The sequence below is a fragment of the Diceros bicornis genome, chromosome 2 (assembly GCF_020826845.1).
Source record: "Diceros bicornis minor isolate mBicDic1 chromosome 2, mDicBic1.mat.cur, whole genome shotgun sequence".
NCBI classification, from domain to species: domain Eukaryota; kingdom Metazoa; phylum Chordata; class Mammalia; order Perissodactyla; family Rhinocerotidae; genus Diceros; species Diceros bicornis.
Genome location: NC_080741.1, coordinates 84,446,337 through 84,458,359, shown reverse-complemented (window position 1 = coordinate 84,458,359; position 12,023 = coordinate 84,446,337). Strand labels below are relative to the sequence as shown.

The window sequence follows — 12,023 nt, the reverse complement described above, 5'->3', positions numbered from 1 at the left end:
AAAGCACTAACAATCTGGGGTTTTTCCAAATATAAATTTTTGCTTCTTTGAAGTGGGGTGGTGAAAGTACTTCTATTTTCGGATTCCTGGGCCCTAAATCACTGTCAAAGGGGGAAACAATGTTTCTTTTGGCTCCAAGAGCCTAACTTCTAAAAGCTATTTCAAAGGCATGTCTGTGTTCTTCATGGTGGTCTGAGAAGGAAGGAGACCAGAGACACTTTTAATGCTTTTAAACAGCAAGAACACAGCTTTCCGTCAGCCAACTCCCATTCAGTGTGTCTCATGGTGTGTTCAGCAGGTTCCCTGCGACATGGCCTGTGTTCCACACGTTATCCCCAAGGCCTCCCTAATATTTACCAAAAAATCTGAACCTCCTCTTCAGAAACCCACTTCCCTTTGAGGTGTTAAAGGTAATTTACGAGGTCAGTCAATAAAGAAATAATGATGAAATTGAAAATGACTTCCTCCCTCAGATGAGTACATTCTGCTGTTTTATGGAGTAAATATTTACTGAGCTCCTCCAGGGTGCAAGCCACCTGCTAGAGGTGATTCACAGTGATGAACACTATCCCCAATAGGCAGACTCCACATGCACTCCCTCAGGACCTGCCCCAGGTTGTCAGAGGTCACCAGGTACTGATGCTGAAGATAGAGTGGAGACATCCTTTGTTTGCTTTTCACTTTAACATGATTCTGGTCACCGTGTGATCTCACTGCCTTTCTGAGGGCGTGGAGCGTTGTACTGTTGCTGCTCACTGAGGAGTCCTCTATATGTGTTTTCAGAATGAAAGTTTTTCTTCCAGGCAGAAACATTTGTTTTTTTATCTTTTCACATCTTGGAATTGAGAACTGGCAGCCTTAAGCAAATTTAATGTCATAAAGTGACCTTTGAGGGTCACCTAACCCACCTACTTGTTTTAAGGTGAGGAGGCCCGGGCCCAGATGGGGTCAGTCATTTGTGCTCACATGGCTGGTTGGTGACATGGCTGCCAACTCCGGTTTCCTGATCCTCAATCCTGATCCCATTTTCACTGTCACTCTATAACACCAGGACAGAGATAGATTTGCTGGCTTTATTGGATAACTGGGAAGAATAGATTTCAGATTTTAAAAGTGTGAAGATGACTAACATCTGGCTTTTTTACAATCCTTTTTGGTTTTTCCTCTCAGGGCTTTCAGCAATCGTGAGACCCTCCAGTATGAGACAGAGCACCAAAGGCATCTTCACTGCTGGTAAAAACTTGAGAAAATTCATGCTTACTGAACCTGCTGGATTGAGTGGCGTCAGCACTCCTGGTTAAAATGTAGAGCTTGTCTGTATTCTGCAAGCACTTGTGAAATGCTGAATTTTGATGGTCATAAACTAGGACACAGCAATAACATGCAGACAGGCAGAACAGTGCTGTGATCTGGTCATCTGAAAAAGTCAAACCAGGTTAGGGACTGTTGGAAGGCTTTGCTGTCCCTCTAAGTTTACTGAGTGACTCCTTGTGTACAGGTTTTTCCCTCGTGTTTTTATATTTATGAAACTTACACATGCGTATCATTGCAAACACAGCAGTACCGTGCTCTTCCCGCCATTTCGCCTCTCCAGAGACAGCTGCTGCCAGCTCTCTCAGTTGGTTATTTTTGTTTACAGTGCCAGTTCTCTAAATAATAAGCTTATGTTGTTGCCTCTCTCCTTTTCAGTTTTAGGCATCATCTGTTGACTCCTCACTCCAGCAGGTTAGAATTCAGCTCTTCACCCACCTCACCACACATACTCACTCTCCATCCCTCTGTCCTCCTGATGTAGTTGTCTGGAGCTCTGGTAAGGTCAGTCTTCAGAGCTGACGTTGTATGACTGTGTTAATGTGATCCATAGGTGAGCCACATAATACACTTTTCCTTCCCTGCACAGCTTTCTTTGCCCACAGAGACTGTCTTCAGCTGGCTCGTGTGAGGGATCCTGTTTCCCGTATCTCGTGTGTTTTACTTTCATGGTGCACACTCATTTTGATAAAGTACATCATCTAGTAATTTCCTGAGGAAGGGTACATGGGAGGCAAATTTGGAGACCATGTATATCTAAAAATATGTCGGGGCAGGCCTAGTGGCGTAGAGGTTAAGTTCTCACGCTCCACTTCGGCGGCCCAGAGTTCACAGGTTCGCATCCTGGGCATGGACCTATGCATCGCTCATCAAGGCATGCTGTGGCAGCATCCCACATACAAAATAGAGGAAGATGGGCACAGATGTTAGCTCAGGGCTAATCTTCCTCAGCAAAAAAAATCTTTAGTCTACCCTCATGCATAATTGAGACTTAGGCTGGATATAGATGAGAAATCATGTTCCTTTAGAATTTTGATATCATTGCTCCGATCATCTTCTCACTTCCAGGATTGCTGTCGAAGTCCAAAGCCATCCCGATTCTTAATCCTTTGTATATGTTCTTTCCAGAAGTTTGTTAGGTCTTCATTTTCCTCCAGGGGTCTGAAATTTCTCAGTGACCTACTGTGATGTGAGTCTGTCTTTATCTGTTACACTGGCTACTCATTGCCCTTTCCGTTTGGAAACTCAGAATGTAAGATTACAAAACTATTCTTTTATTCTTTCTTCACTTTCTTCCCATCTGTTTTCTCTCTTCTCTTTCTGAAACCTCTTTTATTCAGACATTGGATCTCCTAGAATAGTCCTTTGGTTTTCTTTCTTTTGTCCCTATTTTTGATCTCTTTGTCCTTTTATTTTGCTTTCTGGGAGATGTTCTCAACTGTAGCTTCCAACCTTTCTATTGAGTTTTTATTTCTGCTATTATATTTTTAATTTCCAGGAACTCTTCTTGTTTCCTCTTTTTTTCTCTGAAATTCCTTTTTTTTTAATTTTAAAACATCCTGTTCTTGTTTTATGGGCTTAAGCATTTGAACATATCTTTGGATATTGCCAAATTGGCCTCCAAAGGGGTTATATCGATTTATAGTCCACTAGCAGTTAACGAGAGTTATGGTCTCTCCTCATTCTTTCCAACACTTGGTTTTGTCAAATGATGGACTTCACTGGTTCAGTCTTTCTTCATGTAACCATGTACCGAGCGTCTCTCATGTCCTAGCCACACAGGATGCAAAGTGAACATGACACTATCCTGCCTTCAAGGAGTTCATAAGCCAGAAGGGGAGACAAGTGTGTACATAGAAATTCACAGTACAGGGGGATAAATGGCCCAGAGGTAACCCAAAGAAGGGAGTGAGCTTTCAGCCTGATTCTGATCCCTGGGTTGAGATGCCAGGGAGCTGGTGTGGTCACACCTCTTAGCGTCTCACCCCAGCTGCCTGGATACATAGCCAAGCATCTGGCCCCAAGGACACAGTGTTGCCCTCCTGATTCTTTGGAAAGATTCAGCCAAAGAGTCAACAAAGATTTAGTAGCACATGTGCCAGATCTACTCAGCTGAAGAATTTTCTGCCACTCGGGTGCATAGATTTGCATTTCCAATTAAGATATTTATTTAATCTATGTTCCAGCTGGTTTTTCCTGTCAAGGCTGAAGATGAGGTGCTTTTGTTTGCTTGGGTGGTTCAGGCTATTAATCTGTGTTTTGCTTGATTGCAGCTCCCTTTCCATAATCCTCCTTGGATGAGGCTGAATGTTTTGGTTTTTTTTTTATTTTTGGCTTCCGGTGCTATAAGGAATTATTAGATTGATGGATGATTTGTTTTTAGTTGTGATAATGTGTTAGAGGGTTTGTTAAAAATTCATTTTCTTTTAGGAATGTATACTAAAATATTTACAGATGAAATGACAGGATATCTGAGATTTGCTTCAAAATAAAACATGGGGAGGGCAGTGGGTAAGGGGTAGATGACACAGATTCGCCATGAGTTGGTACACTGTTGAAGCTGGATGAAGATACATGGGGACGTATTATACTATTCTTTTATAAGTTTGAATTTTTCTCTAATAAAAGGTTTTTAAAAATTCATCGTCATCATCTCTTGACACTTCAACTTGAAATGAAATCTTTGGTCCTCTTTCCGCTCGTTCTTTCCAGCCGCCAGCAGAGGGCAGTGGGTGACACCTCACAGAACCCACAGCACGGATTTCCTTGTGGCTGTGGAGTGCCCTGTGCTGGTTTCCCTGAGTGTGTACTGCTCGCTTCCCTTTCCCTTCTAAAGATGCCTCATTGAATTGTGGAAGTCCGGAGTAGCAGAATGTGTGTAACCTGCACTGAGGTTGCAGAAATTGTGGCAACTGATGTGCATGTCTTCATATTCTATGGGTTTACTTACCTTATGCTCTGGCTTCGCTGGTTTATGGTGATGGTGGGCTGTGATGAAGGCAGCCCAGGCCAAGAGGAGGAGTTTGTGAGCCCCAGAGACTAGGGTACAAATTCCTACTTAACTACTGTGACTTGGGCAGTTACCTAATTTTTCTGAGTTTTAATTTCACAGGGATAATTATACCTGCCTTACCAGGTTGTAAAAATCATGTCTTAAGATATATAAAAGCATCCAGCACTGTGCCTGGTCTTTCCTCTTGTAGCGTCATTAGCTAAAAGTTTCCTGACCTCTTTAGAACGTGCCACTGTGCGCTGTCATATTCAAATGGCATTAGCCCATTCGCCTGGTCTCCAGCTGGAGTGAACTGGCAACGATAGGCCCTGAGTGGCCCTGAGTGGCTCCTTAACTGCTCCTCTTTCCTCTAACTTCACAGTGAGCTTCAGAACCTCTGTCCTCCTGTGCTTTGTTCTGAAGTCCTCCTGTTGTAGTCGTAGCTGTTGTTGTTCTGTCTTGCTTTTGTTGAGTCCACCTTCCTGAAATCTCCACAGTTCTGCCTCTGTTCCGTTTTTCAGCAGCTGACATAGCATCTGCAGAGTGAGAAAACCCCAGTGTATTTGGTTGAGTTTTTATTCCTTTGTAGCCGTCATCACTCCTCCCCTTTGCAACCTCCCACTCCGAGTGGGGATGAAAAGGAGGTTCAGTCTCCCCTTCACCAGCAGATACCTTTTATATTCAAATACAGTTAAATTTAGGGATATAGCTAACCAGGAGCTAAGCTTGGATCAGCAGACTTTGGCTTGGAGTTGTAGTTATTCGTTTCTTTGCTCTGTAACCTGGGCATATTAATTAGCCCCCCTTCCCTGAAATGGTGGGGGATACTAATACACAGCTCACTATGAGTTCTGAGAGAGTCCAGTATGTAGCCAGTGCCTAGCAGGTACTATATAAACTTGGCTGAGTCTAGATCTAAATATCACTCTATCCCTAGAAAAGATGGAAGCCAGTCTTCTCTAACCAGCCCAGAGGCTTTCCCTTTCTCATAAACTGTATTGGATAACGTGGCAGCATGTTCTTGTGCAGTCTGACACTGTCTTTATTTGTTCCCTTGAAATTCCCTCACCATTGATACACTCCTTTTCAAAGATGAGTACAGAAATGCTTCCAAAGCCAAACACTATTTTTTCCCTTTAGCCTGGGAGTTGATTATGTAGAAAATAAGATTGACTTCTCTTAGACTGTGCTGTTAGTAGAAGAGCATAGCTCTCATCACGGTAGCGGATCAGCAGCTGGAGGCAGCCAGCTCAGGAGGAGCGAAAGACTATTCAGTCTCCTAGTACTTCCTGCTCCTCCTTTCGTGGTAGCAGCAGATGGCATCACATCTCACACTGGTAACAAAGACCAGCTAGGCAAACTGTCCTAGTCTGACCAGCAGCAGCCTTTTATGTTTCTAGCCTGATTAGAGAGAATGGAACTGTTTGAGTATTCTGTTTGGGAACTGGGAGAGAAATGGGGGAATTTAGTGATTAGATTGAGGAGTAAGCAGGAGCCAGACAAGGGAAGGCCTTAAAAGCAATGAAAAGGAATTCAGAGTTTATTTTGAGGCAGAGCGAAGGCAGCGGAGGATTATAGAAAGACCACTACAGCTAGAGACTAGAGAACAGATTGAAGGGAGATGAAGCTATTGCTAGGAAACCGATTAGATGTGGTTGCAGCCAGCCAGGTGAGGAATTATGGCAGCCTGAACTCAGGTCATTGCAGTATAGGTGACGGAAGAGTTGCAAGCAATGTTTAGAAGGCAAGTTGCCGGGTCTTGGTGGTTGGAAGGATATGGGAGTGAAGGAGCGAGAAGAGTTGAAGGTAATTCCCGTGTCCCTGGCTTGGGCAGCAGTGGACAGTGGTGCCGTTCCTAGAGGCGAGGAACACTGGGGGAAGATGATGAGTGTAATTTTTGTAATCTTGCTTTATTTTTTCCCGTCTGTATTTCTGGTCAGTCAGAATTAACTCTGGGGGCAGATACCTGTTTACCTCTCTAGCTTCAAAAGATTCAGCTGAATTCACAATACAGGTTTAGTCTCGTTCCTAAAAAGATTCTCATATGCCTCAGTTGATCTTTACCAGCCCTTTCCTGGAACACAGTAGAATGGATCATTGATAATCCTTTATGTCTGATTTCTTAAAACATTTCTTCCAATTTTTGGTACCTACTTATTTAAATAGGAAGAACACATAATAATAGTTAAGATTTATTCTGATGATGTGCTTACCATTTAAACCTGAAAGTTCTTAGAATAAGTTGTCCTTCTGCCTCAGAAGAGATTTTCTTTGTAGGTATTTTAACTATAGCTGGAAATTAATTGGAAGAATGTTTAGGGGCTTGCTGATTTTCTCTCCTAAAGATCTGAAATATAGAATTGTGGGAAGGTAGAGACCTCTCACAACCTAGTCATATCTCTGCCACACATTGTTTCCTGGAGAATTTTGTCTGGCATTGGACCCATCAATTTAAGGTCACACAGGGAATTCCTAGTCTTACATGTGTAGTAACTTGGTTGTAGGTCACGTGAAACAAGCTAGCAATCACCAGAAGAAAAACCTTAGGAGCCGTATATTGAAGTAGATTTCTGTAGCTTCCAAAACAAAATCCTGACTTTAGATACTAATCAGAATTCGTAATGACTACCTTTAGGTAAATAAGGATCTGTCTAAAGAGAATGTTATCTAAAGAGATGTTGTGTCTTTATTCATTGGGGAAGGAACAAAGATGATGATGATGGTTCTTAAACTTTCTCTCTTAGCAGGCTGTCTTCAAAACACATTCTAAATGCAAATTTCCTAAATCACCATCCCTATCTTGTTTCTTCTTCTTCTTTTTTTTTTTTTGTGAGGGAGATCAGCCCTGAGCTAACATCCGTGCTAATCCTCCTCTTTTTGCTGAGAAAGACCAGCTCTGAGCTAACATCTATTGCCAATTCTCCTCCTTTTTTTTGTTCCCCAAAGGCCCAGTTGATAGTTGTATGTGACAGCTGCACATCTTTCTAGTTGCTGTATGTGGGACGCGGCCTCAGCATGGCCGGAGAAGCGGTGCGTCGGTGCGCGCCCGAGATCCAAACCCAGGCCGCCAGTAGCGGAGCGTGTGCACTTAAGCGCTGAGCCACGGGGCCGGCCCACCATCCTTTTCTTTAGAAAAGAAGCAGAGGGCTGCGCCGGCCCACCATCCTTTTCTTTAGAAAAGAAGCAGAGGGCTGCGCCGGCCCACCATCCTTTTCTTTAGAAAAGAAGCAGAGGGCTGCGCCGGCCCACCATCCTTTTCTTTAGAAAAGAAGCAGAGGGCTGCGGTGGGCCGGCCCCGTGGCTCAGCGCTTAAGTGCACATGCTCCGCTACTGGCGGCCCGGGTTTGGATCTCGGGCGCGCACCGACGCACCGCTTCTCTGGCCATGCTGAGGCCGTGTCCCACATACAGCAACTAGAAAGATGTGCAGCTGTCACATACAACTATCAACTGGGCCTTTGGGGAACAAAATAAATAAATAAAATTATTAAAAAAAGAAAAAAAAAGAAAAGAAGCAGAAACCAAAAGTAAGCTTAATGAAGGCCAAGTAGAATTCTGTAAACTCGGCGAAGGTGGAGACCATAACTTTTGTTCATACCAGTATCTCCAGCAGCTGGCTCAGTGTCTTGTATATGTAGGTGCTCAGTGAATACTTGTATTTCAGTGACTGAATAAATGAAAGATTCTAGATCATCTGGTGGCAGGAAGAATCTCCATATATACAGAAAAGTGCACAAATCATAAATTTGGTGAATTTTCACAAAGTGAACACACTAATGAACCTAGTGCCCAGATGAAGAATAGAACAGTACCAGTCCCCCAGAACCCCCCTCCTGCCCGGTCACAGTCACTACTCCTCCAGGAGTAACTGCTATCCTGACTTCTAATGCCAGGCTTCTGTTTTCCCCGTTTTTGAACTTTATATAAATATGTGCTCTCTGTGTCTCTCACTCGTAACATCCTCGTAGTGTCAGTGAGATTCATCATGGTGTTGGGAGTGGCAATAGTTAATTTATTCTTGTTGCAGCTAGTCCATTGTATGAATACACCACAGTTTATCCTTTCCACTGTTGATGGTTTCTTGGGTTTCCAGTTTGGGGCTATTACAAGTAGTGCTCCCGTGAATGTCTTTGTACCTGTCTTTTGCTGAGTGTATGTGTGCATTTCTGTTAGGTATATACTTAGGGGTAGAATTACTGGATCATAAAGTATGTGGATCTTCAGCTCTGGTATATACTACCAAACAGCTGTCCAAATTACACTGCCACCAGCAGAGTTCCTGTTGCAGCGCTTCCTTGGCCAATACTTGATAGTAGATGTCTTTTTCATTGTAGGCAGTCTGGTAGGTCAGTAGTGGTATCTTATTGGAGTTTTAATTTAATTTTCCTAATGACTGGTAAAGTTGGGCATTTGTTCATATATTCATTTGGATATCCTCTTTTGTGAAGTGCCTAGTCTAGTCTTTTGTTCATTTTTCTATTGAGTTGTCTGCCTTTTCCAACTGAATTCTCCATATAGTCTGGATGTAAGTCCTTTGTTGGACATATGTAATGCCAAAATCTTCTACTCTGGGGTTGTCATTTCAGTCTCTTAATAGTGTCTTTCGGTGAAAAGAAGTTCGTAATTTTACTTAGTCCCACATGTCAATTTTGTCCTTCGTGGTTAGCGGCTGTCCTATTTAGGAAATTTTGCCTATTCCAAGTTCGTGAAGTTTTAAGTCCTCCACCTTTATTGCAATTAGAATATTAAGGCAGAAGGAGCCCTTCATTCTAATCTGTTGGTTCTTCACCTTTTGCAAATCCTGGCTTCCTCTGAAACTCTGGACCCTCTGCACAGAAGTGCACATGTACACACGCACAGCAGACTTCCCTGCAGTTTCAGGGAGTTCACAGACTGACATTGAAGCCTGCCCATGGGCCCCTCGTGAGAGAACCCCTGATCTAGTCCAGCCCAGTCATTTTGCAGATGAGGAAGTCAAGGCCCAGAGAGGGGGAGTCACACTGTAAGTTTGTGGCCCAGCTGGAACTAGAATCTGGGTCTCTTGACTCCTATTCCATTGCTCTTTCTAACACAATTCCCTGCTGCAGTCTTTCTGAGAATATCTCTCTGGCACAGCCATTGAAGGGAGGGACTGGTTTTTTTTGTTTGTTTGTTTGTTTGTTTTTCCCCCAAAGCCCCAGTAGATAGTTGTATGTCATAGCTGCACATCCTTCTAGTTGCTGTATGTGGGACGTGGCCTCAGCATGGCCAGAGAAGCGGTGCGTCGGTGCGCGCCCGGGATCCGAACCCGGGCCACCAGTAGTGGAGCACGCGCACTTAACCACTAAGCCATGGGGCTGGCCAGGAGGGCCTGTTTTTAATTACAGGAGGTTTCTATCCACTTGCAGCAAAAAATGGCTACATGGTGATGCTCATGTACATTATGTATTTACCTTAAATGTTAAGTTCCAAGGAGTGTGTGAGTAAGGTTTTTGAAGTTGAGCTGGGACTTATCATGGTCGATGCATCTTCCTCTAGCTGTGACTCAGTGCCCTGGGGTTGCTGTGTTGGACCTTACCATTTGCAAGTACCTGTGTTCTGCCTAGTGTCTTGATTGGTGCTGGCTGGGATTTTAAAAAGCATCTTACGTAATAAGTTTCCAGCCTCAATGCTCAAGTGGGTGAGGTTTACCAGAGTGGTTGCTCCAGGGAGAAAATTAAAAGGGGTGGAGGCAGGGAAAGGAGCTCTCAGTTTCTCGATTAGGCCATGTCAGTTTGCAAATAGTCAGTCAGTAGACAAGCCAGGCCAGAGTTTCTAGAAGTATTTGCTAATGATTTTACTGGTACCCTGCCTTTTTACCTGCCACTGCCTGCGGTAGCCTCTTAAAAGGTCCCAAGTGGACTAGGCAGCTTACAGGTAACATGGCCAGGTATTTTCAAGAGATCACTCAAACCCCAGAGCTAGGAGTCTCCAGAATGAATCCTGTTCCCTCGTGTACTGCCAGGGGTGTGCATTTCAGACTTGCAGCACAGACCACAGTTTGTATCTCATGGTGAAAAACACTGTTTGGATCTGTGAGCCACACCCTGAAACACAGACTGAATGACCTCATCCTCAACACAAAGGAAGTTGAGCCCATGATACCATCTACAAATAGGATCCTATTAGATCTGACAGACTAATAACATCCCATTTATTTTATCCTATTTTATTTCTTCCCATAAGCCTCCAGAGAGCCTCTTCTCTGGTTTCGTCAGGTACTTGTGATTAAGTAGATAGGGAATGCTAGAAGGTCAGATACCTGAATGAGGTGCATCTTCTATCATTTCAGAAGTGATTACTGAACACCTGCTATGTGCTGGGTACTGTACAAGGTGATGGGGATACAGGGACGAATCTACTGACGAGTGTTGTCCGGTGTGGTGCGTGCCGTGCTAGAGGTCAGCACTGGTGCTGTGAGGCTAGGAAGAACAGAGTCTGAATCGCCTGGGGAGTCAGGGAAGGCACTTTTAGAGAAGAAATCTGAAGGGGCTTTTGGAGTCTCCCAGATAGGAAGTGATGGAAACGACATTCATTATGGGCGGATCAGCGGCATATGCAGTGACACAGAAGCAGTGAGCTGGGGGAGGTTGGGTTGTGGGCATTGGGAGTTAGAGAGGTGCCAAGGATGCCCACTCGCATCCAGAGTCTTGTCTTTGTTCTTCCTTTCTCTTTTTTAAAAGAGCTACTAAATTCAAAGGCTGCCACTATGGGGTAAGTCAAAGATTCACTTACCCCAGAAGCTCAGGTACCTTTGGCATCCATATCACTGTTTCAATAGATGCCTGAATCTGAATCTTTTCCCCTCACATTGATCATGGTGACCTTTAATAACTTCGGCTCCCAGGGTCTCCTGGACCCCTCAGACAGCCCATCACTGCTCCACTCCAAAGACAAGTCTCTGGTCTGAATATCACGGAACCTCTAGCTGACTATCTGCTCAGTAAGCCTCAGTTTCTCACTGTCTCTTCTTTTCTCTTTTAGGCATCAAGAAATCAGTGATTTATAGTTCACTAAAACTGCATAAAATGTGGAAAGGATGGCTGAGGAAAACGTCCTGATTTTGGTTGCTTTCATATATGTTATGTATAGATGAATAAAGTGTTCTTGTCTTTTTGACAGAGCAGTGTTACTTTGACCCATTGCTTGAATTTGTAGATACTTTGGTCTGCATAATACTTGATTTTTTAAATGTATATGTCAGATATTTATCCCGGGGACCCAAATACCTTTGAGGACTTAGGATGAGAGAAGAATCCTCTTTACATACAAAACCGTCTGGGTCCTGCTTTCCTAAGAGCGTTAGCTGTGGTCTGCATCTTTTGTACATGAGCATCAGAGACCCAAGAAACCGTGCGTACGCTCATGGACGTGCAGCCCCGGGGTTTACAGGCGGGGACATCTGGCTCCTCCGCCTAGTCTCCATCCTGTTCTCTGGGTTTTTCCAGTGAGAGCTCACAGGTGTCGCATCAGCATTTTCCTGGATCTAGGTTTTTTATGTTTCTCTTTGTTCTCCACAAAGGCATGTGGCAGTGACTTTTGGGTGAAGAGCCTGTGACAGACCCCTCGCAGAGCTTTCCCTGTTATAACAGGTAGGAATGTTTGGGTAAAGGAAACCCACGCAGAGTGCCTTGAACAACAAAGGCTCATTAGTTCAAAGAACTGAAAAGTTAGAGGTGTGGTGGGCTCCAGAGCTAGGTCGA

The 12,023-nt window shown here is 43.9% G+C and overlaps 1 protein-coding gene across 5 annotated transcripts in view; it reads left to right on the top strand.

Annotated features, from left to right (window-relative positions):
• Positions 1 to 11,458, top strand: part of TAMM41 (TAM41 mitochondrial translocator assembly and maintenance homolog) — a 42,888-nt gene extending 31,430 nt beyond the window's left edge. For 3 of the 5 annotated variants that reach the window (XM_058565257.1, XM_058565287.1, XM_058565293.1), the window contains 2 exons: positions 1,171 to 1,233; positions 11,305 to 11,458. In XM_058565257.1, the coding sequence (XP_058421240.1) occupies positions 1,171 to 1,233; positions 11,305 to 11,381 (140 nt within the window). In that variant the 3' untranslated portion in view covers positions 11,382 to 11,458. Of the gene's footprint in view, positions 1 to 1,170; positions 1,234 to 1,689; positions 1,726 to 11,304 lie in introns of all 5 variants that reach the window. The other 2 variants (XM_058565268.1, XM_058565278.1) reach the window with 2 other exon arrangements.
• The last annotated feature ends 565 nt before the right edge of the window (positions 11,459 to 12,023 follow it).